The 27,004-nt window shown below is 35.2% G+C and overlaps 3 protein-coding genes across 5 annotated transcripts in view; all 3 read right to left on the reverse strand.

The window, feature by feature from the left end:
* LOC121728539 overlaps nt 1–5,791 on the reverse strand; it is a 19,769-nt gene extending 13,978 nt beyond the window's left edge. The window contains exons 1-7 of one of the 3 annotated variants that reach the window (XM_042116698.1): nt 5,761–5,791; nt 5,441–5,576; nt 5,007–5,218; nt 4,672–4,863; nt 1,245–1,312; nt 816–996; nt 177–354 (exon numbers count right to left, since the gene is read on the reverse strand). In XM_042116698.1, coding sequence (XP_041972632.1) covers nt 177–354; nt 816–996; nt 1,245–1,312; nt 4,672–4,863; nt 5,007–5,218; nt 5,441–5,568 — 959 coding nt within the window. In that variant the 5' untranslated portion in view covers nt 5,569–5,576; nt 5,761–5,791. Of the gene's footprint in view, nt 1–176; nt 355–815; nt 997–1,244; nt 1,313–4,644; nt 4,864–5,006; nt 5,247–5,440; nt 5,577–5,760 lie in introns of those variants that run through there. The other 2 variants (XM_042116697.1, XM_042116699.1) reach the window with 2 other exon arrangements.
* A 6,695-nt stretch (nt 5,792–12,486) lies between these two features.
* On the reverse strand, nt 12,487–15,086 carry LOC121729056 (odorant receptor 67c-like). The gene is made up of 7 exons (XM_042117443.1): nt 14,564–15,086; nt 14,195–14,396; nt 13,858–13,954; nt 13,372–13,476; nt 12,926–13,014; nt 12,723–12,789; nt 12,487–12,571 (listed from the first exon to the last, which is right to left on the reverse strand). Exons 1-7 carry the CDS (start codon nt 15,084–15,086, stop codon nt 12,515–12,517), a joined length of 1,140 nt encoding a protein of 379 aa, XP_041973377.1. The 3' UTR covers nt 12,487–12,514.
* Nucleotides 15,087–21,982: 6,896 nt separating this feature from the next.
* Nucleotides 21,983–25,544, reverse strand: LOC121729057 (inactive hydroxysteroid dehydrogenase-like protein 1). Its single transcript, XM_042117445.1, has 6 exons — nt 25,455–25,544; nt 25,234–25,356; nt 25,004–25,114; nt 24,154–24,374; nt 23,666–23,893; nt 21,983–22,096 (listed from the first exon to the last, which is right to left on the reverse strand). The coding sequence occupies exons 1-6, from the start codon at nt 25,537–25,539 to the stop codon at nt 21,983–21,985; spliced, it is 882 nt and encodes a 293-aa protein (XP_041973379.1). The 5' UTR covers nt 25,540–25,544.
* Nucleotides 25,545–27,004: the final 1,460 nt, after the last annotated feature.

A 27,004-nucleotide genomic window follows, 5' to 3' on the forward strand; every position in this document is an offset into this window, starting at 1 on the left:
CGACAAAAGGGGAACACGTCCAGCGAATATGTCATAGTTTTAAATTCGTAGGTAACAAGTTAACAACCCTAGCGACGATTTTCGTCAAAATACGTCAAATTTACAAATTTCAACATCAGTTCTAAGTCGGCATACTCTATAATTCTGTCTACTCTGGTAACTTGGCCCCTGCTTACCTTTGCTTGACAGCTGCCATATGCATCAAAGCCTTACACATGCCCTCAACGTGATTATGCTCCGTGTACGTCGACAGAGCTCGACCGAACGACTTCTCAGCGTTGTTCAGATTGTTCATCATGAGCTGGCTGATGCCCATCTCTACGATCGCCTCAGCTGTCTTCAAAGTGTCATTGGCTAAAACACGGAAATTTGTTTTAATGTCCTAATATTCTACCTTATAAATTACAAGTTTTGTGGCAAGAACGAGGAATCGATTTAACCTGTTACTCATGTCTCATAGTAATAAAAATTATAATAATTATCTGACATTTGCTAAATAAGTGTTTTAAATGCTAACATCGTTAGGTACTCTAGTAATTGGCGTTTTAATAGCATTGCGCCATTCGGTATTTATCTCTAAAACCTCCTGCAGGCGTAGCATGATCACCATAGAAACGGTTTATTTCTACGGAAGAATAGACAAAGTGACAGTTAAACACGACAAAGTGACATTTAGACAATGGAAATTCGCCATTTTGTCGATAAAATCTGTCAGTATGTCTGGTGGACATTATAAACGTTTGTTATAATATACAAGCTCATCGATAATTTAGCGTGAGAAACCAGATATAGATAAAATTATTTAGAGGTTAGACCATCTCTAGCTCTTCTTTCAGCTAATCGGGCAAGCGTTTCTGACTTTGCCGTGTCAGTATTTCTGCAAAGTTTCGCTTTATTCAACAGTACACCGTGTAACGCCATCGCCGCTGTACTAAAGATTGTTTCGGTCGGCAAATCCTTGTCACCGTCTTCGGAGGCCTCAAATAGTAGCCAGTCCTAAAAAAGAAGCCTCTATTTTAAAAATTATTGCATTCTGAGCTCTCGACGGTGAAATCAAAAATGGAAAATGTACGGCAAAATATGTCGTTCAAACGCATCTCTAAGCGATGTGGCGTTTACCGTGACAAAACTATCGAAAACAATTTGACCATAATATCAGAAGACTATGAATTCTAGTTTAGGAAGTAACATAATTTAATCATGATTGAAGCTTAACTAGGAAAATAGTTAAATGTATAAACAACCTTGCCGATAGTTCTGTCTCGAACTTCCGTCAAAATAGCAAACGGCTGCTCAAGGTCGACACCTGGAACTATAACGTGAAGCTGTATCAATTAAATTGTTTACATCAACATCTGTTCCTGAGAAACATCGAGAATATGGAAGCGATGATTTATGGTGTCTACTGTCTACTGACATAGCTATAAAATCGTAGAAAATTCAATTCTGTAAGTACATTGAATATTTTTGAAAAATAATACTTGGGACGTGATCTACAATCGATATGGAAGCCAAAAATATAGTTTTTGGAATTTTTGTCTGTTTGTCTATTTGTCTGTATGTATGTCCGGGATAAACTCAGAAAGTACTGAATGGATTAACTTCAAAAGAGTCTCACGGCCCATACAATATTTACCCAGGCCCGACACGAATGAAACGTATCCCATTTTTTTCGTTATAATATGGGTATCCAAGATATGTAATTTTTATATTCAACTAGCTGTTGCCCGCGACTTCGTCCGCGTCAACAAAAATCGGGCTATATCTCATACAACAACAAAAGAATTTTGAAAATCGGTCCACAAATGGCGTAGTTGTCAGAGAAAAAAATTCAAACAAACTTAAATATACCCTCCTCCTTTTCGGGAGTCGGTTAAAAAGTAGCCTAAGTTATTCCTTACTTACGCGAGATACAGACTAAAGTTTTCATGTTCATTAGCTGCAGAAAAACTTATGTAGATATCTATAGGTTTATCTCGCCCTCAGTGTGTCTTGCGTGATAAAATATAGGAAGTGCCTCCGCTGCCGGCGCCGGTTGCCGAAATGGCTGCCGGCGCCGGTTGCCGAGATGGCTGCCGGCGCCGTATTCCGAAGTTTGGCGAAGTCACGCGATGTTTGCTGAATAGGCTGCCGGCGCCTATTGGGCTAGTTCATCGCTTGTCAAATAATAGAATAATGATCACAAACATCAGCCTTGAGATAAAGACTATTAATAATAAGGTCATAATGTGAGGATGCATATTTTAATAATAATAATAATAAATTTTATTTAACTTCGGTTTTACATGAGTTTACATAATACGGGAAACACAATCAATCAATAGATTACTCAGTAAATACTAAATAGCGTTGGGTGCTGTACTAGTATAAACTGTGGTCTGTGACACAGCTCTCAGCGACTTCCACTCTGGAACCATCGTATACAATGTTCAATTCAAGTTTTAGTACTTGTACTATTATCTATTCTGTGGTTTTAGTTATTACAATGCTTATACAGAGTGTAACAAAAATAAGTCATAATGCTTTAGGGTGTGTACGTGTTCCTTGTAGAGAGTTCACTGTGAAAGTAGCAGCGCTGAAAGACGAAATATTTTTTTTACTTTTGTATGGGGAAAGTCGTGACGCTCGGGCCCTTGCTCATACAAAAGTAAAAAAAATATTTCGTCTTTCAGCGCTGCTACTTTCACAGTGAACTCTCTACAAGGAACACGTACACACCCATAAGTATTATCACTTATTTTTGTTACACACTGTATATTATAAAGTATTAGTTATAGACATAGACACAATTTAGGTACAAGATAATGGTAGTGATGATGATGATAAAATATGACGTGATCTGCATATTAGCATAATATAAGTACTTTGCTTCTTTAAACAACGCTGAAAATTTCTAACATACTATATTATTGTATATTATAGAGGCCGAAGTTCTGTTCAGTACCTTCGGAAGTGTACCACGGAGTATACTGTGGTGCAAAAATGTTACTTTTTGGTAGCTGAAAAAAGGTAGTAAAGCTAAGCTAGATGAAAATGCATTGGGGCGTGATCTACTATGCTAACGCGGCCGAAGTCGCGGGCAACAGCTTAATAATTATACTGTATCAGAATTAAAGGGCAAAGTTTATAATTATTTTTGTATATTTTATATGTGTCTCGAATTAAGGTCAATTCAGACCGCATCGCGACGCATAGATGCATTTCTAAATTTGTACTGAATTGACAGATTTCGTAAGCGTGCTGCGTGAGACGTCTTGCAAATTTGTCAATTCAATACAAAATATTTAGAAATGTATCCACGCGTCGCGTTGCGGTCTGAATTGATCCAGGGTTGATTCAAACCGCCACGCGACGCGTAGATGCATTTCTAAATTTGTATGGATTTGACAGATTTCAATTGCGTCAGACGTCTTGCGAATCTGTCAAATCCATACCACAATAGACATAACGACCAGTAGTTCGACTGCAAAGAGACGGACAGGTTTCAATATCTGTAAAATTCGTCGGGTTTCACTAGGATTATGAACGGAATGTGCCTCGCGCTGGCTGATATAATTTATTTTTAAATTGTTAAAATAAAGATTTCAAAATTAGATTCTGTCAATTTTAATCGCATGTGCCAAAACACAAACAACAATACGACCAAAGAGGAACACGTCCAGCGAATATGTCATAGTTTTGAATTCGTAGGTGACAAGTTAACAACCCTGGCGACGATTTTCGTCATAATACGTCAAATTTAAAAATTTCAACATCAGTTCTAAGTCGGCATACTCTATCATTCTGTCTACTCTGTCCATACTAATTTCGAAATACATCTACGCGTCGCGTTGCGGTCTGAATTGACCCTTACAAGTGGATTGACCACTGGGTACATGATAATAGCTGACGTAATCAGTATAATATTAATTAGATACCTACTATGTAGGTAGGTGTAATAAATATCTTTTACTTTAGATCAGCAATCCGATTCTGCCATTAATTATTTAGACTACCGGTTTAATTTATGATCTACTTATCATCATATCTTATATCCTTAAACGAGTAATTCTTGTATAAGTATATATATATATATATATATATATATATATATATATATATATATATATATATATATATATATATATATATATATATAATATCTAGCTAGGAATCATTTTTAGAAAATGTATTTTTATTCGTGTTTTATCGATAAACTGAAAAATATGATTCTTCCTGACATCTATTGGCGAATAATAATAATATTTTGTGAGCAACTAAATTCTTTAACGACACAACAACAGCTAAAGCTATTCCAGCAGATGGCGTTGTTAAGTAACACAAAGCCAATGAGTGTTTGCTATATCGGTCATCCAGGTACTTTTCGTTAATTGACCAAAAGTCCATATTATAACAGCTCTACTTTAAGTCTATGTCATTGTGAGAAATGAGAATATAAGTTGTAAACCGACTGAAACTCATAAGTTAATTACCATTTTGTGTAAAAATGTGGTTTAATTTACCTACACTCATGTGGTAATCCGGTTTCTTTAGCTTATGGTCTTCGTTGTTTTAATTTTGATTGACGTGTATGAGAATAGTTGTACTTATATCTACATTTCAAAAGATCTACCAAAGATCAAATTTGTAACGTTGAATAAATACCAGAATAATTTTGGGTCAAGTTCTTACATTTGTCCAACAGGAACTTCGCGTAGAGACAGTTGCAGCGGTTGTACTGCTGTCCGCCATCGAGCAAGTAGTCGCTGGAGACGGCGATGGCGCAGAGGAAGAACTTCTCCGCCAACCATATTATCCCCTTCTCCCTTTCAGCGAAATAGAGAGCCAGCTTCAATAGCTCCATCGACTCGTTTTTCTTATCGTCTGAAAAAGACGCGCAGTTTTTACTACCAAACTTTTTGTTCTTCAACAATATTGTTCTTATTAAAATTTAGTACAAGTTTTTGCTTGGCGCATAAGTTTTTTGGACCATATTATCCTATAATTATATAGTAATAAAAATTCACCTGCGTCACGGTATTTTTCGACTCTTTTGAGGCTCGCGGTAATGTGCTCCAAATAATCATGTTTTTTTCTGAGATCTACGACGATACCGATATCGTCAAATTCGAGGAGCTGGATGTTGTCCTCGATGAGATCGCGCAGGTAGTCCGAGGAGTCCGTGAAGCCTGTTTCTTGCAGCTCCAGTATGATGCACTTGTGTAAAGGACGCTTGCGCCTAAAAATACAGAACCTATGGTACCTAACTACAGGTAAGAGCATGTTAATCGGTTAAGCGTGAAGAGGCAACATAGCATAATATGTCATTAAACTTGCTTAATTAAACTGTTTTTTTTTATTTTTAAAGAACAAACGTCCGACTTGACCGTAAGCTTTTATTAAGCCGGACATCTAATTTGAAAGCTTAACAAATTACTATTATCCAGCTAAGTCTATTTACCTTCGTAGCGCTTGCGCATCAAATTTTTCTAGATTAAACAACTCTTTGTTCTGTAAGTTTTCTATACTTTTCTTTGACATGCAGGCTTTGAGCTTTGGTAGTTTTCTTTTTGTTAACGGTAGATCCATGTTAAAAACTAAGAATAATATTTCAAAGTACTGCCTAGAAAGTAAATATCAAGGTGGCCATAGACAGGACAATTATATACGACAAATTGTACGTGTGTATACAATATCGCAAACGATTTTACGTTCAAAAGATCAATTGGACGATTTTCTTGACGATCGATCGAAACGACAAATTGTCCCGTGTATGGGCACCTTAATAAAGTAAATCAATTTATTATAGTTATTTTCTAGGCAGTAATTAGCTTGGAATATTTTTTGTGAATGAACAGTTTTAAAATAGCTTTAATATGAAGCATAGAGGAAAATAATACACGATATGAAGTTGATTGATGTCATTGTTTAGTTTTATTTTTATTTAGTTTTTATTAGATAAAGTCTAGTACAATAAAGGTTTTTATTGCATGAGTACGAGGTTAAAACCTAGCACAATTTCCTAAAAGTTATAAAATAATAAATTGTTTATGTAAAGTTCAGTCCAGTTTACTTCTCGGACGTAAATTATAATAATTATTATTTGCTTTACCATCTGAGTTTCTGCAAAAGTAAGGCAAATGTTGTATAAAAATTGTTTTACATAGATAATATTATGATTATAGCAAAATATATTCAGATCTACGAATAATAAAAACAAATTCAGATATTATTATTTATTGAAGGTTTACAGAAGTAGGAATCTCAAAACCAGGAAACAATCTGTACGCCTGTTGTAGGGTATGTTATTCGAATATTCGAATACTCGTTTTATTCGAATATTCGACGATTTTATTATTCGAATATTCGCCAAATTATTTTTCGAATAATTCGAATAGTAAAAATATTTTTTATTTTTGTTTAAAATGCTATCAAACATAAAATTAACATGGAATAAGTTTATTTCAGAAAAATAATATTATTTATGAATATTCTACATCTTTAATGATAATATAAATCTGTTTTTAGTCTAACTAATGAGTATACGACCATTCGTCGTCGCCGTTGACCATGTTTTAGAAACGTCTAATAAATTCATTTGCATGTTTTTAGGCAAAATAACGATTTTGCCTAAAGACATGAAAATGAAGATATTATAAACTCCTTTCAGTCATGGATTTCAGTATCGTCAGTAATGGTCGCTCACGATCTGTATCCATTGACTTCTTTCAAGCATAATCACATGAGAAAAGTAAAAGGTGTTACGATCGAAAACGGTTTACACTTTACAGCCTTTCTTTTATTGCCCAGCTGTAACCTCAAAATATACATTTTTAAAGTGTTTAGCGATAAAAATTAACTATGTCATCTATATATTAATACGTGAGCCAAAAACTTTGTATCCCTTTTGACGAAAAATGGGGAAACGTAGGTGAATGAAATTTTGCACAGTTATAATTTTTTATGGCGAAGGAGTGCATCGAGCTACTATTATTTTGAAATTATGCTTTTATCATACATTTTTTTAACAAATAAAACATTACACACACTACAACACACACACACACACACACATGAGAAATGACAGATTTTTGAGTGACAAGCTTTTACGAATTATACTCTTTTATTTATGGTTGAAGTCTGTTGACAACAAGATGAAAAATTGAAAATGGATTATATTTTTTTATTGAATCTCAGATACAATTAGACAAAGCTTACACGGCCAGTCTGAGATCAGCTGAGTCCCAGAGAGAAGAGTTGAAAAAAAAATTATACAGTCAATATTTTTTTACAAAATATAGGTAGTAGTCCTAATGTCGTTGAAACTAAGGTCGAATTTCGACCATTGGGCGATCTCTAGTTAACTAAGATTTATGTTGATAAAAGTAAAAATTAGAATTGCTTACTTCGTAATATTAACAAAATAGGTTGTACATGGTTGTACGAAGTTCTTTGTTACTTTTGTTCAGAGGTTTCAGCATTTTTCAAAAATTTTGAATTATTCGAATAATATTCGAATTATTTGAAAACTTTTGTAAAATATTCGAATTATTCGAATAGTAAATTTGTCGAATAATAACATTCCCTAGCCTGTTGCTAAAGAAGAATATTTACATGATATTTTGCTATTTTAAGTAACGCAGGCGCCAAATTTTATTTATTGAATCAATCCGGAACAATAAAAAAAAATATCCACAGCCGAACATATTATAACCTCCTCGTTTTTTGGAAGTCGGTTAAAAATAGTTATTGAGGGTGTGACAAAACTAAGTGATAATACTTTAGGGCGTGTAAGTGTTCCTCGTAGACAGTTCACTGTGAAAGTAGCAGCGCTGAAAGACCATTTTTTTCTATAAAATAAGTATTGTACACTATGAAAAGGCCTACAGAAAACTTCGCGATTGTATAGGTATGTCTATCTCTTATGAATATACCTCAATAACGTTTTTTTTGTCTTTGTACTTTTAACTTCAAATACCTAGTGCCTAATTTTCGAAGCGATTTTTACCCATACGGCATCAATCCTTATTCAATTAAATACTTAAAATATAGAGTTCCCAATCTTTTTCAGCCTGCGGCGCTCTTACTTGAGTCAATCTTTTGTCACGGCGCCCAACCCTTCCTAGCTATTACAAAAATATAGATAAATATACACATTTAATGATTATAGTTAGGTTAAGGAGGTAAATAATAATGAACAAATATTTGATCATCTGCTTTGTATAAGTAATTCATATTATAATTTTATTTCATAATATTTGTGGTTATGGATAATGATGGAGGATCGACTCACGGCGCCCCTCTTGCCTTTCCACGGCGCACAGTTTGGAAACCCCTGCTTTAAATACATTATTGATTCAATATAAATAGATCTATATGGCCCTTTAAATCATATATGCTCTAAATATATTCGAAGATATTACAGATTTAAAAATTGCAGAACGTAGCTATTGCGGCGGTACCGGCCAATGCGGCCCACGGGTAGTAATGAATATAAATCAAAACTACTCATTCGATTTTAATAATTTTTCAGTGAATGACATAGGCGTTATATTTTATACGGGTGCGAAGCGAAAGATTAAATATAAACAAAAAAGAATATCTGGTGTATAAAATTCTGCCTGCCTGCCTGTCTGTCTGTCTGTCTAACTTTCTGGATCATAATATATGTCGCCGTTAATTCGTAATAATGTGTAGTTGTTTATATAATTTTTATGTATGTTAGTCATTAAGGTATATATTGTATGGGCCTACGTAGCCTGATTTAAATAAATAAATAAATAAATAAAAAATAATATTAAAGTCGGTGTGGTTATAATGCTCTTTAGAAACTTAAGTCCACCGAAATTGTGCAACAGAACCCAGCTAAGAGTGATTGCTCTGCAGCGCAATGTTATAGAGGCTGAGGTGATAAGTGATAACGGGGTGTGGTGCTGGTGAGCAAGTATTTATACCTCGGATACCTCTGATACCCGATAACTTCCCGTTCAAATTTAAACGCTTGCAGTTCCCTTTAAGTGTATGTTTTGCCATGACAATAAATAAGGCACAAGGGCAAACATTAGGTGCTGCAGGGTTAGATCTGTGCACCAGCTGCTTTTTGCATGGTCAACTGTATGTGGCTATTTCACGCATCAGCGACAGAAGAAGCCTATTTGTATTTGCACCAGACAGTACTTACCTACTACCAATAACGTTGTATATAGAGCAGCTCTATGTACCGAATAACATGTAAGTTGTAACTTAATATTAATAGCGTTTGGCGTTGTAAATCCTATTTCCTATTATTCATACTAGGTAATATTATAAATTAGAAAGTGTGTTTGTTTGTTTGTTTATTTGTGCTTTCTTCACGCCCAAATGAAGCAATCAATTGACTTGATTTTTGGCATAGACTTAGTTGAAAGAATGAAAAGTAACATAGGCTTGACTTGTTTTTGGCATAGACTTAGTTGAAAGAATGAAGAGTAACATAGGCTTGACTTGTTTTTGGCATAGACTTAGTTGAAAGAATGAAGAGTAACATAGGCTTGACTTGTTTTTGGCATAGACTTAGTTGAAAGAATGAAGAGTAACGTAGGCTTGACTTGTTTTTGGCATAGACTTAGTTGAAAGGATGGAAAGTAACATAGGCTACTTTTGGTCTTGGAAAAGCATCATGATCCCCAGTAGGCTTACGCGATTTTCGAATTTTACGCGAGCGAAGCCACGGGCAAAAGCTATTTAGAATATGGGTCGACATTTTATATTATATTTTATTTATAAGAGTCTAATATATTTTCAAAATACCTACCTATAATACTGGTTTTAAAAAATCTCTTTAAATAGGTATTGTCAAAGTGTTAAACAATGTTGGAAGAGTTTCCTCAGTTTCAGACATACGAACAAGCAAAGGAGCGCCTGTTTTGTGAACTTTAGGGACTTTTTATTTATTAACTGAGCAAATGATTCATAAATTTAAAACGGAAAGGAAAACGTTAATCATTCTCGTTTTTTTTGCATAACAATATAATTGCTTCAGTTTTACGACATATACCTAGTGATAATAAAATAATAATTACCTTATGGACTTTAAGTTGCACTCAGGGCTATGTACATGTTATTATATAAGTATAGCTAATAAGCTTAAAGTATTTTGTAAAATTTTGAAGGTTAAGGTCAAAATAAAAAAAATAGTAATTTTTAAATGTTTACAAAAAGAAGAAAATTAAAAAAGGTATATTAAAATTGAAGAAAGATGTTGATAAAATCTTGCAGTTTATTAATATATTTTGTAAGTACAGAAAGAAAATAAAATAGATACTTATATTAAATTACAAAAACAGGAACGTAAGGTTAACAAGCAATCAAAAATGTTGCGCTACATACAATAATATCATCTAGGACATTTACGTAATCTCTTATATATATGTTTATAGGTAGCGAAAACTTCTGATACAATATATTCTGTCGAATTAACTCAGATAGAACCTACGATCATAACTGACAAAATTATAACAAAGTGGGTCGGCACCGTAAGGTAAATAAGTGATACGGTGGTACATATCTACAAGGATGTAGCTCATGCATGATGATTTTGAATAACAGTGATGGGTGGGCCGTGGGTGTAAACACTTCAGCTATCTCTGAAGAGTGAAGTCTGAAGTGACATTTTACAAGATGGCGTTACACGGCACACTGGTACGACAACCACGTCCACCTAGACGAATTAGCTTGTTGTGACAGAATGAATCGAATGGCGTATCTTTTATGCTTTAAGAAGCCGTGGTATTTTGTAAAAAATAATGTTTTACACACCCTCTTACCCACCAAAATTGGAATTTGCGAGAAAAATAATATTAAAAAAAAACTACGTGCACTAAAGTTATAGCACATTAACTTAACTATAAACGAACCAAAACTCTACCGATATTCAAAATAACAACATGATATTATTATTGCCACAAGTAGGATAATTTAAGTGCACGAAAATTGCATAAAATCGGGCGTTTTTTGATAAACTGGAAACTGGTAAAATAAATGGCGTATTTTTTATGCTTAAGGGATCAATGGTATTTTGTAGAAACAACGTTTCTTAAATCCCACCAAAATTTAAAAATTCTCTGCGACAGAACTAAACTGTGTCATAAAAAGTCAACTACAGAAGTTAGTAGAGTAAAATTCATATATTATCACAGAATAGATAATAGTACAAATATTATGAAGAGTCCACTGTATAAAAAGACTACATAAAAATAAAAATCTAATCCAGTAAGTATCAAGTTTTATGTTAATCGGTCTAGATGTTGAGTAAAATAGTTCGGCGACAAGCCACCAAAATTGGAAATCGCCTATTTATGTTTACTTTCTTGGGAAATAATAATTCGATGGATGAATGGCATGGATGGTTGGATGGAATAAACGTGCAATCGAAAAAAGACAACTTTCAGGAAGACAAAAAATGTTTGGAACCACATAACTTTGACTACATAATAAATAGACAAATTTGTATAATCAAATTTAAGGTAAAAAAAATATCTTTCTGCTCATGTTAACGGTTTACCACATATTTAAGAAAAACCATATTAAATTATTATTCTAGTGAATAATATGTGACTTATTAACACTATTGTATCAATTCACGTTTATTCGTGTCATAAATAAAGTTTTAACAAGTGCAGTGAAATGTTGCATGGTTATTCCACGTATATTTTTTTCCCCTTGCCATACTCTGGTCATTTACACGCTTATTCTTGTATATTTTGTTGCTTTTACATGTTTGTAAAGATAAAAGCCCGTATATTAGTGTTAAGAAGATCGACTCATTATTTATGTAATACGTTACGAGTTACGACCTTAGTAGAGCATGGTATGAAACGTAAATCTATACTAATATTATGAAGTGGAAGAGTTTGTTTGTTTGAACACGCTAATCTCAGGAACTACTGGATTAGAATAAGACTTAGTAAGTAATAATATTGTGTAATAATAAATTAATAATTTAGTATAGGCAATTTAAAACTTTTATAATTATAGTTAGTATAAAGTTACTTAATTTAATTTGTAACTTTAAGGCATAGCTATAGTTTGTATCGTAATAATTATTGTTGTAGCACTAACTTTCGCCTGAAATACAGGGTATCCTAGTTCAGGCAATTCTATAATCATTAAATTTGTTTTTAGTTTAAGTAGCTCTAATATAATATTTATGTCACCATTATTGTAAATACTGAATAAATATATTATTATTATTATTATATATTTAAAAGAAACAGCACGTACACAGATTAAAATATAACCCTGATAGGGTACCGTGAACTGCAATGTAAAACAGAACTACTCCATCTTAACTTTTGAGTTTATACAAAGTCAATTCTACTACTACCAAAGTACACGCTTCTACTAAATATGCACATAAAAACTTAATAAAAAATCGGTCAAGTGCGAGTTAGACTCCCGCACCAAGGGTTTCCTACCGTTATAGAGCAAAAATAGGCCAAAGTTGTGTTTAGATTTTAATTTCTTGTAAGAGCTATAATGCCTGAGTGCTCTAAAATTATTTCAAGTACAAAGTTCGTACTAACGCGAAGTACGACGTCGATTTACTGAGAATCTGAAAATAATAAGATTAGTTGCATCATTAAAAAGTAATTTTTATATCTATTACCTAGGTAAGTATAATTATTATAAATTAAAAAAAATTAGGTTCAGGTTTTAAGAATTCAGGTATCGCCTTCATCAACGAAACATACTGAGTCACTTACTGCAGTGCAGGTTTCCAAGTTGATATTAGCGAATCCGTATGCAGTAAATTTACTCGGTTTTTGAGCTCTGAAATAAGTAGTAAAATTAACATTATTTAATGACTCACGCAACCTAGTTTCCAAGAGGGTCATAAAATTTCTTTCAAGTAAAATCTTATTTAAATGTATAATAATATACCTATTAAAGTTGTTTATAAAATTACCTCAATAACATTATGAAAATATTTTTCACAATTCTTTTATCGGCAAATATCCATTGGGATTCGTATAATGTATCACTTAATTTCAAACTCTAAAACAAATAAAATAATAATATAATGCTATTTACACGTAAAAAAAGCAGCAGCTGAATACAATGTATTCTTACATAATATTTATACAATATACATTATACAATGTCAAAATACATTATATTCAGCTGCTGCTTTTTTACCCGTAATAATACATTATTTGTACTTTCTGTGTTTTTTTTAAATAAATTTTAATAATTAATAATACTCAAGTATTATGAAAAATTGTTACTCATATATTAATTTTGATAACGTTGAATTGTAACCTTAATTACTTTTGCATGTTACCAAATTCAAGTCAAGAATAAGACTATTTTAAAGAGGTGGGTCAATCTAAAATGCCGTTTTTAGTTACTTACTGATCTCATGACTTGATCACCGAAATAGCAAATCAAAAATATTTGTCCGAGGCAAAAACCCAAAAATTGTAGAAATGGCAGTACCACTATCAAATCATTAAATATCTGCAACAAATGTCTTATTAATTATTTTACAATTACTCAAATTGAAATAACAGATGTAATTCTTGAAATTAGGCATAATTTTGTCCGTATATACCTAAAGGGGGAAAAATGATAAGATATTATTGTGTATTTGATGACTGCATTCAACAACGTTAAGTAAATTTTTCGCAAGTGCAATGTTAAGGGCCTGTTTCACTACTTCCTGATAAGTGGATAGGCTATCCACCATTTCATCACTTGTCAGGAAACGGTAAAAACATGTCCTTTGATTGCTTTGAGTAATCAGACTGCCACAACTACAATGGATTAGGTATACCTAATAAAGTAATTATACAATTTTGTTTATTATCTAACATGTTAACTACTCAATTACACTCTTACCATAACATTGAATGCAGTAAGGCAAATTAAAATAGAGCTGGCTACGACATTTAGTAGATTAGATAGTGAAAATATATCATCCATTTGCTCGACGATTCTGAAATAGGTGTAATGTTATTACTTATTAGCCTGAAATAAGTCTTATCTTTTTATAATTATTTATTTTAAAGGACATTGTGCTTTATTCAACAATTGCATAATGACAAATGAGTGACTGGTAGCTTGTGGGTAAGTTTTGTACTTAAGTATTTTGACAAAACCTTCCCACAATTAGTAAGTTAGCTAGTTCGTCCCATGTAAGGCGAATTTGAAACGGGCCCATATTATATTTTTATACCTTATTAGGTCCTTATGGCGTTGTGCCATCTTCACAAATTGATACAAATCTTCCTCTACTAAATCAGGCCGTCTTCTACTGTGTAAATTAAATATGAATCTGTTCATATCCAGGCATAAAAACTCAAATAGACAGGAAATAGCGGCACTGCAGATGTAGCACACGAAGTACGTTGACGCTAAAGTTAATACTAGGACGATTGCTGGAAATAAGACGAGTAGTTTTGTAACATAGACACTAATTTAAAATCACTTCCAATTATTATTATTGCAATTTAGCGACCGATGCAATGTTAGTGTAGGTATGTAAATTGTAACGTTAAGATTAGAGAAACTAAAAGGTAATTTGTGAGTTAACAACAATACGTACCCGTCCACATAATGTGAACATAAGCTATCAACCAATTAGCAATCACTTGTATGTCGAAAGGATATAATACTAGGTAAGGAAGCGTGTAATAAATAGGCTCATTAAAATAATACTGTTTGGTGATTCTAAATATGGGACTCAGGCCAAAAAATGTTAAGCCACCGCGGAAGGTGATGCTCAGGACCGTTATCATTACGTCAACAGTTTTAAAGGTCCTTTTTAGTAGTTCCACCTTCTCATCGAACATTCCCTGTTCGTAAACTTTCGACAGATGCAGCCTCACTGATCTCATTAAATCTTCGACGATGTGCAATTTTCGGGTGAAGTAGACGGACTGGGTGAACGACATCAGACACAGGATCATACAAGGAGCGACGAAGGTCACTTCTCCGAAGTCTTCTCCTTTGACCAGGCCGTTAATCAAACAAGCGACCTCCGAAATCGTGTCCAGGAGTGTCCAATGCAAGTTAAAGTAGTAGTACAGTTTAACCAATTTTAATTTCCTCGGGTTTTCATCGCCCATATTGATAAATATTCCTACAAATTTTAAATACGAGTTAAATTTATGAAAAATGTTTTCAAATAAAAGGACCGGGAAGTTTGATTCGGCCATGCTGTTCCGATAGACAAGCTGGTCCCTCGATACTAATATAATCTGTTATACATTTTATATGTTCAAGTTTAAATAACCATTCGGAGTAATTGCCTACAATAAATAATAAAAATATTGTGCCCTGTAATTATACATGAAGTGTAAGATACAAGTGTTTCGGTTTAATGAATCAGTAATGCCTATTATTATTCTACCTAATATGTTCAAAAGAATATTAATGACACTAAAACATACGCATATTCATTATTCAATAAATGTTTTACTTAGCAAATAGAAGCTAGAGCTTCTTCATTTCTATAGAAGTGTAGATTGAAGAGAATTCAAAGCATTATATTATACATTTAAAAGAAACAGTACAAACAGATGAAAAATATAAACCTTCTGATAAAGTACTGTAATCTGTAATGTAGTCTACATTACAGATTATGTAGAGCTGCCGCGCACTGTAAAACTCTGGAACGAACTGTCACCAGCAGTATTTCCGGACCTATACGACCTGCAAACCTTCAAGAAGAGAGCCTATTCCCTCTTAAAAGGCCGGCAACGCACCTACAGCTCTTCTGATGTTGCGAGTGTCCATGGGCGACGATAGTTGCTTTCTATCAGGTGACAAGTTTGCTTAATGTTGATTTAATGAAAATTTCAGTTGATTTAATGAAAGTTAATTTAAGGTTTAGTGGGTTTACCATTTATGACGCAAAAAAAACTACTCGCTAGTAGATCTACACACACACACATTTTACCACTATGGAAGAGTCTCTCTCGCAAACTATTCAGGTTAGAAGAAAATTATGTTAGAAACTTCAATGTGATTTTTAAAGACCTATCCATAGAGATACCCCACATGCATAAGTAATAGATGCAAAAAAAATTTTTTCAGTTATAACTATGGGGACCCCTAAAATTTTAATGCGGTTCACAGACTAGGTACATCTACTTACCAAATTTCAATAATTTAACTCTTATAGTTTCGGAGAAAAGTGGATGTGACATACGGACGGACAAATAGATAGACAGACAGACATGACGAATCTATAAAGGTTCCGTTTTTTGCCATTTGGCTACGGAACCCTAAAAACTACTCAATCTTAGCTTTTGAGTTTATACAAAACCTATGCCTATAAGTATTAGAACTTCTACGTGCACATTAAAACTTAACAAGAAAATCGGCCGAGTGTGAGTTGGGCTCGCGCACGAAGGGTTCCGTGCCGTTACAGAGCAAAACTAAGCCAAAAATTGTGTTTTTAGTTTTTGCTATAGCGGCAACAGAAATAACAATCTGTGAAAATTTCAGAAGTCTAGCTGAGTGGTTTTTGAGATACAGCCTTTTTTATTTTATTTTTTAACAGTGGGAAATGCGTCACGCATTCGGGGAACGGGGAAAGGCCGCCGCGATATGTGGGGCTTCCCGGGTGCTGTGGTAAGGAAGCACCCAGGTGTACCCACTAAAACCCACCGGTGCCTCCTCCTCCGCTTGTTGCTGGGCCGCCGGACCCGCCAGGGGCGAAACTGCAGCGGCCCAGTTAGCGGCATTTGCTTCACAGCAACATCCACTACTTGAGATACAGCCTGGAGACAAACAGACAGATAGACAGATAGACAGACAGACGGACAGACAACGAAGTCTTAGTAATAGGGTCCCGTTTTTACCCCTTGGATACAGAACCCTAAAATGCTTGCTAAGGCCATAATATCTTCACTCCTGTTCACGGGGCTTTACGATTCACGACGCTGTTGTAGGTACTTGTGTTAATGAACTGCTTAAAATATTAATCATCCACGTCAATTCATTATTATTAAAACTTTCATTATAGAGGTAAGTACATACTTACTAATAATTATTTTTTTATAAATTCCCACACCCCTTTTCATCATGTCGTGAAAATGCTACAGACTGTATTAAAATAAGAAGAAAGATTATATTTTAAAATATTATTTTATTTAAACTTCCATTAAATTTAATAAGCATATTAATTTATTCTCTTTTTCTGTGCGTATTTCAAATAAATAATTGTTTTACAGCCGGTTTTTTCGAGTTTGCGCAATAAACATTTTAAGGTGCGATGGGAACCGTATATTTTTCCACAATAATAACTATAACTTTTTTATGTCCTTTTCAAGAACTCCTACCTTCAAAGTATACGAATAACCAAACTCCAAAGTCATTCAAATCCGGTTTAGCAGTGTAAGCGTGAAGGGGTGTAACAGACATAATCACACATAATAATATGTAACATAAAAGTAATGTTTACAGTTTACTGTTTGGTACATAGGTACCAAACAGTAAACTGTAAACATTATTTTTTACATTTCTTTGTTACTTTTAAAGCCTGCATAATGATACTACTAACTGTCCACAATTACATTAATTCAGAACGTAAATAATCGGCCAAGTGCGAGTCGGACTCGCGCACGAAGGGTTCCTTAACGTTATAAAGCGAGAAAATGGTGTTTTTTGTATGAGAGGCCCCTTAATTATTTAATATATTTTAATTTTATAATTAAATATTATATTACAAATACAATTAAGGATTTTGTGAATATAATATTATTATCAAGTGCCTACCTGTTGACATTATGGATTACGAGCAAAAAAAGCCAAAAAATCTTGTTTGTTATATGGTAATAATAAGTTTATTTTATTTTTAGTATTTGTTGTTATAGTGGCAACAGATATGTAACACAATCTGTGAAAATTTCAACTCTCTAGCTATTACCGTTCTTGAGTTACAGCCTGGAGAGTGGAGACAGACGGACAGACATCGAAGTCTCAGTAATAGGGTCCTGTTTTTACCCTTTGGGTACGGAATCCTAAAAATGTTTTCTGGCTCGGCGCCAACTCGACGCCAGTTTATCCAACAAAGTATAAAGTTCAGAGCCATGTCAATAAGTAGCCTTGCCGATGTTGATCGAAAATAAAATATAATATTATATTTTGTAAACCAAGCAGCTATTATATAGACGCCCATATTTTGATTCTACTAACGCTTTGCGTGGATAAAGAAACTGGTTTTAATTTTTTGCATCACATATTGCGTCAGTGAATTAAATTTTTAGACCCAGCTTGTAATAAGGTGTCAGACATGTTATAATTAGGGATTGCAATCCGGAAAACTGGGTCCGGTAATCCAGCTGATCCGGCATCATTTTACTTTTAAATGATGAGCAACAAATTGACCTATATCGTTAAATATTAACTTGCCATTAACTACAGCTTAATATGGTGGTAGGGAGGGTATAAGAGGTCCGATCCTAGGTGAGGGCGTGAACCAATGAGACATTTTCAGATTTCAAGTACATACGCACGCTTATACGGTGAAGGAAACATCGTATGGTTAGTCCCAGACATATTGACCTACTCGTTCGGCGTTCCTCTAGACTTAACTAGGCCGACTATATTGCGATAATTGCCGTATGTGCTTAAGCAAACCATACGGACATTTAAAATCTTTTTCCAGTATTTACTAAGTAGTTTCACTACAGTATTTAAAAAGTGATTATATTGCTTTGAAAATACACAGGTACTAATCAGCTACAAGGGATGCATTTTGCATAAGCTTTGTTTTTGGAACGAAGTTTCTTTTCCCGCGTTCGGCGTAAGGCTGCATTTCCACTGAAGCGGAGCGGAGCTTAGCGGCGGCGAATTGACCAATCACCATGCTCAAAATCTTCGCTGTCATTCCGCTGGAATAGCACGATTGGTCAATTCGGGCACCGCTAAGCTCCGCTCCGCTTCAGTGGAAACGCAGCCTAAATCTGAAGGCAAGACAGAACGACATTTGAGCTTGATTTGACCTCGACACTTTTTTATTAGTACCTGCATGTTAGGGGCAGATGGCGCTGATAGTAAGTATTCCTGTGCGTCAACTAGATGGCTTTTTTTTTAAATAAACAGCGACGCGTTGTTAGTATTCCTAGGCGTCAATAGATGACGTTTTTTTAATATTTTTTTTGAGTGTATAATTATGTATTGTATACAGGTTTTTTGAACATAAATGAATTACTTCGTTCCATTCGGGTGTCCCTTGACACCTCTCAAGTTTTTTTTAAATTAAAAGCAAAAATATAATGATTTTCGCTTCTTAGTTCAGTTTTAAAAGTGGTAATATTGCTTTGAAAATACTTAAATATAATCAGCTACAAGGAAGGGATGCATATTGCATATGCTTTGTTTTTTTTTTAATTAAAAGCAAAAATAGAATTATTTTCGCTTCTTAGTTCAGTTTTATTGGTTTTATCAATCCGGGATTGATGGGAAGCCGGTCAAATCCTGTCCGGATCGAAAATGACGCTGGATTGCAATCCCTAGTTATAAAATCAATAACTAAGAAATCCAAGAGTGAAATACATATTACATAACCTCCCTTGTCGTAGTAAGTACTAGGTCACGGTTAAACTGTAGTACAAAATATCAATTAATCACAATACGAACGGTGTATTACGTTAGCGATAAGCCAGCACACTTCCTGAGGCCGCTTTAAAACGCTTCCTTAAAATCTTCCTTTTCACGAAAGCATCATCAATCATTACGGCTCAAACCCTATAATATCACGCGCAGCCATTTTATAATGTAAGCAGATGTAAGCAGACAATAACGTATTTAAATGGGCAGAAAATTTCAATTATGCCTGTGAAAAAACAACACAGTTGACTAAGTCGTTTTTGTGTGTAATTTTTAATCCTCGTGGTCTTTTGAAACAAAAATGTTTGTCATAATTTTTGTTCCTGAAACCCATAAAGCTTCGCGTGAAAGCTCGCCTCCCGAGGCTTTTACGAGCTTATTCGAGCTTAAAACGGCTTTTAATGTCACATAAATACGAAAGTCAGACACCTGCCTACAATATAATATTTTGATATCTATTTGCTATTTCTTTTATCACAATTTAGCTACTTAATTAAAAGTAAGTACCTAATACGAGTAAATAAAGTTTGGACTTTTATTACCTCTTCAAATAGTATCTATAGTATGTCAAAAAAGTGAAGAAATTAAAAAGTGGCAACATCGTAGTGTCATCCCTTTTTTTCTTAGATTGATTTGAAAGGGATGACAATACGATGTTGCCACTTTTTAATTTCTTCACTTTTTTGACAGACTATAGATTATCTACTAGGCGCCTAAAAACATCAGTAATATTTTATGAGTAACTATCCTTGTGCATTCATATTGTATGGCGCGGTAACTCTACATTTTTTCCTAAAAAAAGGACATAGAATAGTTGTCCTTTTACGGGACTCAGAGTATTTATTGCGCTTTAATTACAAGTAATATTTAAAAGGTTATAGCCAGTTACCGTCGGGAAAGTCAAGACTTTTCTTAATAGTAGCGGCGCGGCGCGCAGCGTGTTCGCCTCTCTGCGTGTGTCACGAGCCATTAATAAACATTCAACAAAAACTTTGAAAATCCATTACTGAAAATGGGTTAGTGTTCGTGACGCTTGTACTGAAAAATTCTAAATTTATTCAGTACCTATTTAAAGGCTTTTTAAATGAACATTTATGAAAGCAACCCGGATAATCGCTATCGCTAGCTAAAACCAACAACTGCATGGATAGTGTGAATGTGTACTAAAAAAGAGATTTTCATACACCATCCATCATAACTAATATTTTCGAAAACTATTAGCAAATTAGTAAACTTACTGCGAAGCGCTACTCTTGAAACAAAGACTTCTTTATTCAGTTTAAATAGAATTCTTTGCTCTTAAACTAAAACTTTAGACTAAACTTTCATTGAAAAGTAAAAGTCGATTTTTAACGTAATAAACAGTATTTTTAATGTCGTGCTAAAAACACGATGAAGCTAATTCGATCCAGGGCCCTACCACGAAACCGTTTTGAGACTCAAACCATCGAACGAGAATGCCGTGTCCTACTACACAATGAAACGTTGAGAATTAAACAACACTCAATATTTCTTATTTTTATTACTCATAGATTGCCGATCCGATTATTTTCTTTACTTGGGAGAGCCATGCTTCGGCACGAATGGGTCGGCTCGACCGGAGAAATACCACTACTCACAGAAAACCGGCGTGAAACAGCGCTAGCGCTGTGTTTCGCCAAGTGAGTGAGTTTACCGGAGGCCTAATCCCCTACCCTATTCCCTTCCCTACCCTCCCCTATTCCCTTCACATCCTTACCCTCCCCTATAACCCTATTCCTTCTTAAAAGGCCGGCAACGCACCTGCAGCTCTTCTGATGCTGCGAGTGTCCATGGGCGACGGAATTTGCTTTCCATCAGGTAACCCGTTATTTTTAATTTTTTTTTTTATTAAATAAGGGGGCAAACGAGCAAACAGGTCACCTGATGGTAAGCAACTACCGTCGTTTGCTCGTTTGCCCCCTTATTTCATAAAAAAAAACTATAGCGTCAAACAATTATTAATGTAGGTATATATTTTCTTACTACACAGCTAAACCAGCAAACTTGGACTTATAATTGAGAGTTGAGACATTAAGGGTTGGTTGCACCGTAAGTTGGTTAACACTTAACTATAACTGTAACTTTAACTTTAACTACAATGCGAAATGTCAAATCTTTGGTTATAGTCAGTCTTTGGCCATATTTGACGATAGCCTTGAGCTCGACAAAGCTCTTCATGCAAAAACGCCATTTTTGACAGTTCTCCTTTACCAGCAATGCCCCTGCCCACGTTCATTTAAGACCTTGTCGGATCAGCTGTCATCTATCAAATTCTGTGGTCAAAGTTAAGGTTGAAGTTAAAGTTAGCTTTAACTATAACCATAACTTTGACCATAACTTTAACTTTAACCACGCCTCTGGTGCAACCCACAGAGTCCTTAACTTAACTTCTACATTTTACGTCGTTTTTCATAATGTACTCATGTTGTAAACTCTTCATTATTGAGTGGCAGATTTTTATTCTCGCCCACACCGGAAAGAGAAGCAACAACTCCATCTGAAAGGAAATTTTTTTACAGATAGATATCAGAAACCGTCTCTTTATATTTTACGTGACTATTTTATAACTTTGGGACTGTAAAATGTTATGTACGATTAAAATGTACATAATTACAATTAAAAAAATAATACCAATTACCATTACTTAATTATATTATAATGAATGAAAAAACGTAGCTTTATAATAATAATATTAGTCATAATTTATGTACAATGTACATACCTACAAGCGCGCGCAAGGAACTAATATTATTGTAAGATCGACCTTCACCGATCTTGTTATTTGTTGAAAGTACTTTGTATTCGATTACATTTGCCAATGAATAGATTGCAAATGAGTTGTCTAAGAATCTCAGTCTAATTTGACTAATAAAGATTTAACTTTAATTTTTATGGAGTGCCTGCGCTGCTGGTGCTTGCTTCCAAAAATATCAGTAATGGGAACCGGCGGTAAGTATACTGCCGGCAGCCGGGATAAAAAACAACGGCTGCCGGCGCCGGCGCTCAAAATGGAAACCGGTGCGTAAAACGTTAGGTTCCAGTGCTGATAAGCAAATATAAAAAGAAATATTATAATCTCAAATATTCGACTCCTTAACCGACTTCTAAAGGTGGAGGTTATATTATGTTAGATTTTGCACCACAGTATACCCCGTGGTATACTTCCAAAGGTACCTACTGAACAGAACTTTGGACTCAAAACCAGACACAATAGCTTATCTATTGTTATCGCGGCTGCATGTGGCCGCTTAGGAGTTGAAGCATTATGCTAAGTATGCAGATCCCATATTTTATCATCATCATCACTACCATTAAAATATGCATCCACACATTATGACCTTATTATTTGTACATTTCATAGTCCTTTAGCTCAAGACTGATGTTTTTGATCATTATTCTGTTATTTGACAAGCAATGTTTGCCGAATAGGCGCCGGCAGCCTATACGGCAATCATCGCGTGACTTTGACAAACTTCGGAATACGGCGCCGGCAGCCATTTCGGCAATCGGCGCCGGCAGCGGAGGCGCTCCCTAATTTTTTTTTAATTTAAACATTTTATTAGAATAGATTCAATCATTTCACTGTAACAATCGGAACTATTTATAAGATTAAGATTTATATATAATATAATATAAGATATATATATATATATATAATATAATATAAGATAGATATATATATATAATATAAGATTTAAAAGCCCATGGGCTTTTAAATCTCGTGACAACTGTGACGAAATGCAAGTTACTAGTAAATTTACTACAGTATCAATCTACCTATTCATAAGTTTTTACCTAACCTAGCCAGCTCGGTGAAGGCAGTTTTATGTTGTACCTTAGACCAGTGTTCCGCAACCGTGGCCGTGGCCAGTAGTATGGTGTGCCTCAAAAATGTCATCGTACCTACATATTCCTAGTTTATAAGAACCAAAAAAGGCAACATGAAGGACTATTGACGAAAGGAGTGGAAACTTGGGGCTTGATAACTTAGTACACGCTGATTAATTTGTGGTGTACTTTCAAAAATTTTATTTTTTCTAGATGGGTCTACCTTAAACCTTTTTACCTTTAGAGCCTGGGACCAGTAGCCGGTAGTGTCAGGGATCGTCCCTATAGCGTTGACGGCTTGTGCGGCGAAGGCGGCGGCGTCCGGCGTGAACAGGTCACCCTTACTGATGCTCTCGGAGAAGGCGGTCAGGTTGCTCGATACGAACATGGGGTAGACGAGGTCGAAACGGATATCGGTGTCGGCGTACTCCTCGCGAAGCATCATCGTAAAATTGATAATGGAGGCCTGAAACATCCGATGCATCAACTGATCCTTCAATCGTAAGATGCATTTTACGACAAAAATGCAACAGACGCTTCTTCTGTTTGAAAGAAAAAAATCTTGACAAACAATAATTTATATTATGCATAATATTTTTGATTATTATATTCAAGATTACCAAAACTGTTGCATTACTGTAATTTAAGATACATAATCACCTTGCGGAATGCGGATATATCCGAATCACTATCCAAATATCGCTTGGAGTAAAAGTTAAAACCCACCTTTGTGCTGGAGTACAGGCCCACCAGCGGCATGGCCTGGCAGCCCGCCGCCGAGGACACATTGACGACGATGCCTCTGTTGCGGCTCACCATCCCCGGCAGGAGCAGCCGGCACATGCTGACCGCCGTCACCACATTGACGTTCACCATCTCCCACAGCCGCTCAAGGGGCGCGTCGCAGAACCGCATCGGGTACTCGTTGAGCACACCGACATTGTTCACTAAATTCAAAAGACCAAGCAAAGTGTCAAATTGCAGCATTTGAGAGCATGGTGCGGCGTAGTGCTCAACGTCAATGCTTTGCACTATGACAAATAAAATGATTCACGTTCCAATTAAGCGTTAACACCAAATTATGTCAATGGTTTACCACACACTTCAGCATTGTTCACCACTGATTCGCATTTTAATCTGCAATTAGAAAGCACCCAAAATATACTTGACATTGACTTACATTATAAATAGTCTGACCCATAAAGTTACTATAGGTACCTAGCGGAATAGAGCAACAATCTGGAGCTGTCAAACGAAACCGAAATTGGTTTCATCTGTGTGTAAAAATATGTGTACGTATACACTTCCACAAGCACGATTGAACATGATTTCTATTAGATTAAATTGTCAACGTGCGGCACGTGCCGACTGGACGTCAAAAAAAGAGTGCTGCTGTCATGTGTCACACGTCTCTTTTTACTACGCAGTGTTACTGACAGTGACATCTCTCTTGCTCAGGCCTTTGTTTATCTATTCCGCTAGGTATATTAACTTTATCACAGAGTACTATAATACTGGCGTAAACTTTATGGTCTGACCTGACAATTATTAAAATGAGTATTTTTGTCCCAGTTACCTAGTATGCCAACAGCCAGATCTCGCAGCTCCGCTTCAATGTGAGCATACACCTTGGTCCCCGTACTGAAGTCCGCTACTATAGTCTTCGTTGTAACGAGATACTTCGTCTCTGAAATTTTTGTAATAATTCAAGACAATGCTCATCATATTACCTTCGCTTGTACAACTGGTAAGTGGTAACCGATCCTGTCTTTACCACCATAACTAGAAAACAAGGAACCGGCTGACCTATCTCTTCCGCAACGGCTCGCAGCTTGCGGGGGTCTGTACTGATGAGCACGACGTTGAGGCCCCTCTGCGCCAGCTGCAGCGCGTACTGCTTGCCGATCCCGTCAGTGCTGCCCGTAACCACTGCGAATACAGACTCAATAATATTTCCACTGCATAAGGATCTGAAAATGTTGTTTGCATTTAATTTTACCTTCAAAGAGCACGATATGGTATCTTACCCGCCCATTCACCGAATCGTTTTTTCAATTGTGTGTCCCACTTGAAGTAGCTCATACTCCACAGTAGGAAGGCCTGCCGCACCATGAACAGGATTCGCACGGTGTAGTATGCCACCGTTAGCGCTCCGAGTCCCGTCAATATCATTTTCCCGCTCAAGGATATTTAAAGTTTAAATGAAAACAGCTTCCTATGCTACTTAAATTTTAAATTGAAATATTTTTGCGCACGTCGGTTATGGTGACATCGGACTGCGCGAAGATAGCCTCTACGATACTGTACGTGAGTATGGTGATTTTAATTAATGTTAAAATTAGAAGATGGACTGCTTATGTCTAGTTTTAAGTAGGTTTTGCACATTATCTATAAGTACAAATAAATAAAATTGGAGTGTCTGTTTGTAATATTGAAAGAAACGTTTTTTAGTACTACATACATATGAATCTACTAGCTGTTGCCCGCGACTTCGTCCGCGTCAACATAGTATAATAACAAAGATGGATAGTCCGCTAACAAATATAAAGAAAGTAAAATATAACCTCCTCCTTTTTGGAAGTCGGTTAAAAAGTAGCCTAAGTTACGCCTTACTATATCAGCTATCTACCAAAAAAAGTCCCGACAAAATAGCTCCAGCCGTTTCAGAGATTAGCCGGAACAAACAGACAGACAGATAGACAGACATACACTTCAACTTTTAATGGTTGGTTAATCCCGCTAAATGGAGTTTCTGTATTCAGCTGTAAAAGAGGACCAGTGTCGCAAACTACAAGCAATTTAAAGTTTAAACTTCATGCAATATATAAAACTAGACTAACAGCGCCAGAGCTACTTTAACGCGATGTGCATATAAATTATATATTATATAATAATGCGATACGGTTACGTTAATTTGTTGCATAATATGTAAGCTGCCGCTATCAAGCTTAAGATGAAATGAATAAAAAAATGATTAGATTCAATATATTTTAAGTATACCGTATACAGCTTGTACAGATAAAAATGTGTGTTGCATATGGAGCATAATTTTCTACTCTCTGAAAAACATTCGGCACTTCGACTAAATTACACGATTCGTAGCGGCGTGCTACAGATACGGAGATTGCGTGCGAACCTCGTAAACTTAATTTGGCGGTTCGTGCGTATCACATTACCTTTATTAAGTAACATTAAATTAAGAAATTTAAAAAAAAAAACCCGCCAAACAACTTTAAAAAGTAATGAAATATTTACTGACTTTAAGTTTAAATTATTCCTAAGTGTAAAGTAATATTTTTGTCCATAATTCTTGTCACGGTGTGTCGGGGGACCGCCGCGCCGCGCGCCGTGCGCGGCGGTAGGACTTCATACTATTTAGTCATTGATAGTTTTTAAACTGTTTTTACAGATTAGACTTCTGCAGACTTCTAATATTACCGCCGCTGACACCATTGCAATGGTGTCAGCTGCGGTAATGTTAGAATGCATTGGTGGTACACAGGTTAATTACACAGAAATAAGTGTAAAATCACAGGATATAGCCGAATTACAAGTAACATCAAACAACACACACGTA

This window comes from Aricia agestis, chromosome 7 (genome assembly GCF_905147365.1).
Source record: "Aricia agestis chromosome 7, ilAriAges1.1, whole genome shotgun sequence".
Classification (NCBI taxonomy): domain Eukaryota; kingdom Metazoa; phylum Arthropoda; class Insecta; order Lepidoptera; family Lycaenidae; genus Aricia; species Aricia agestis.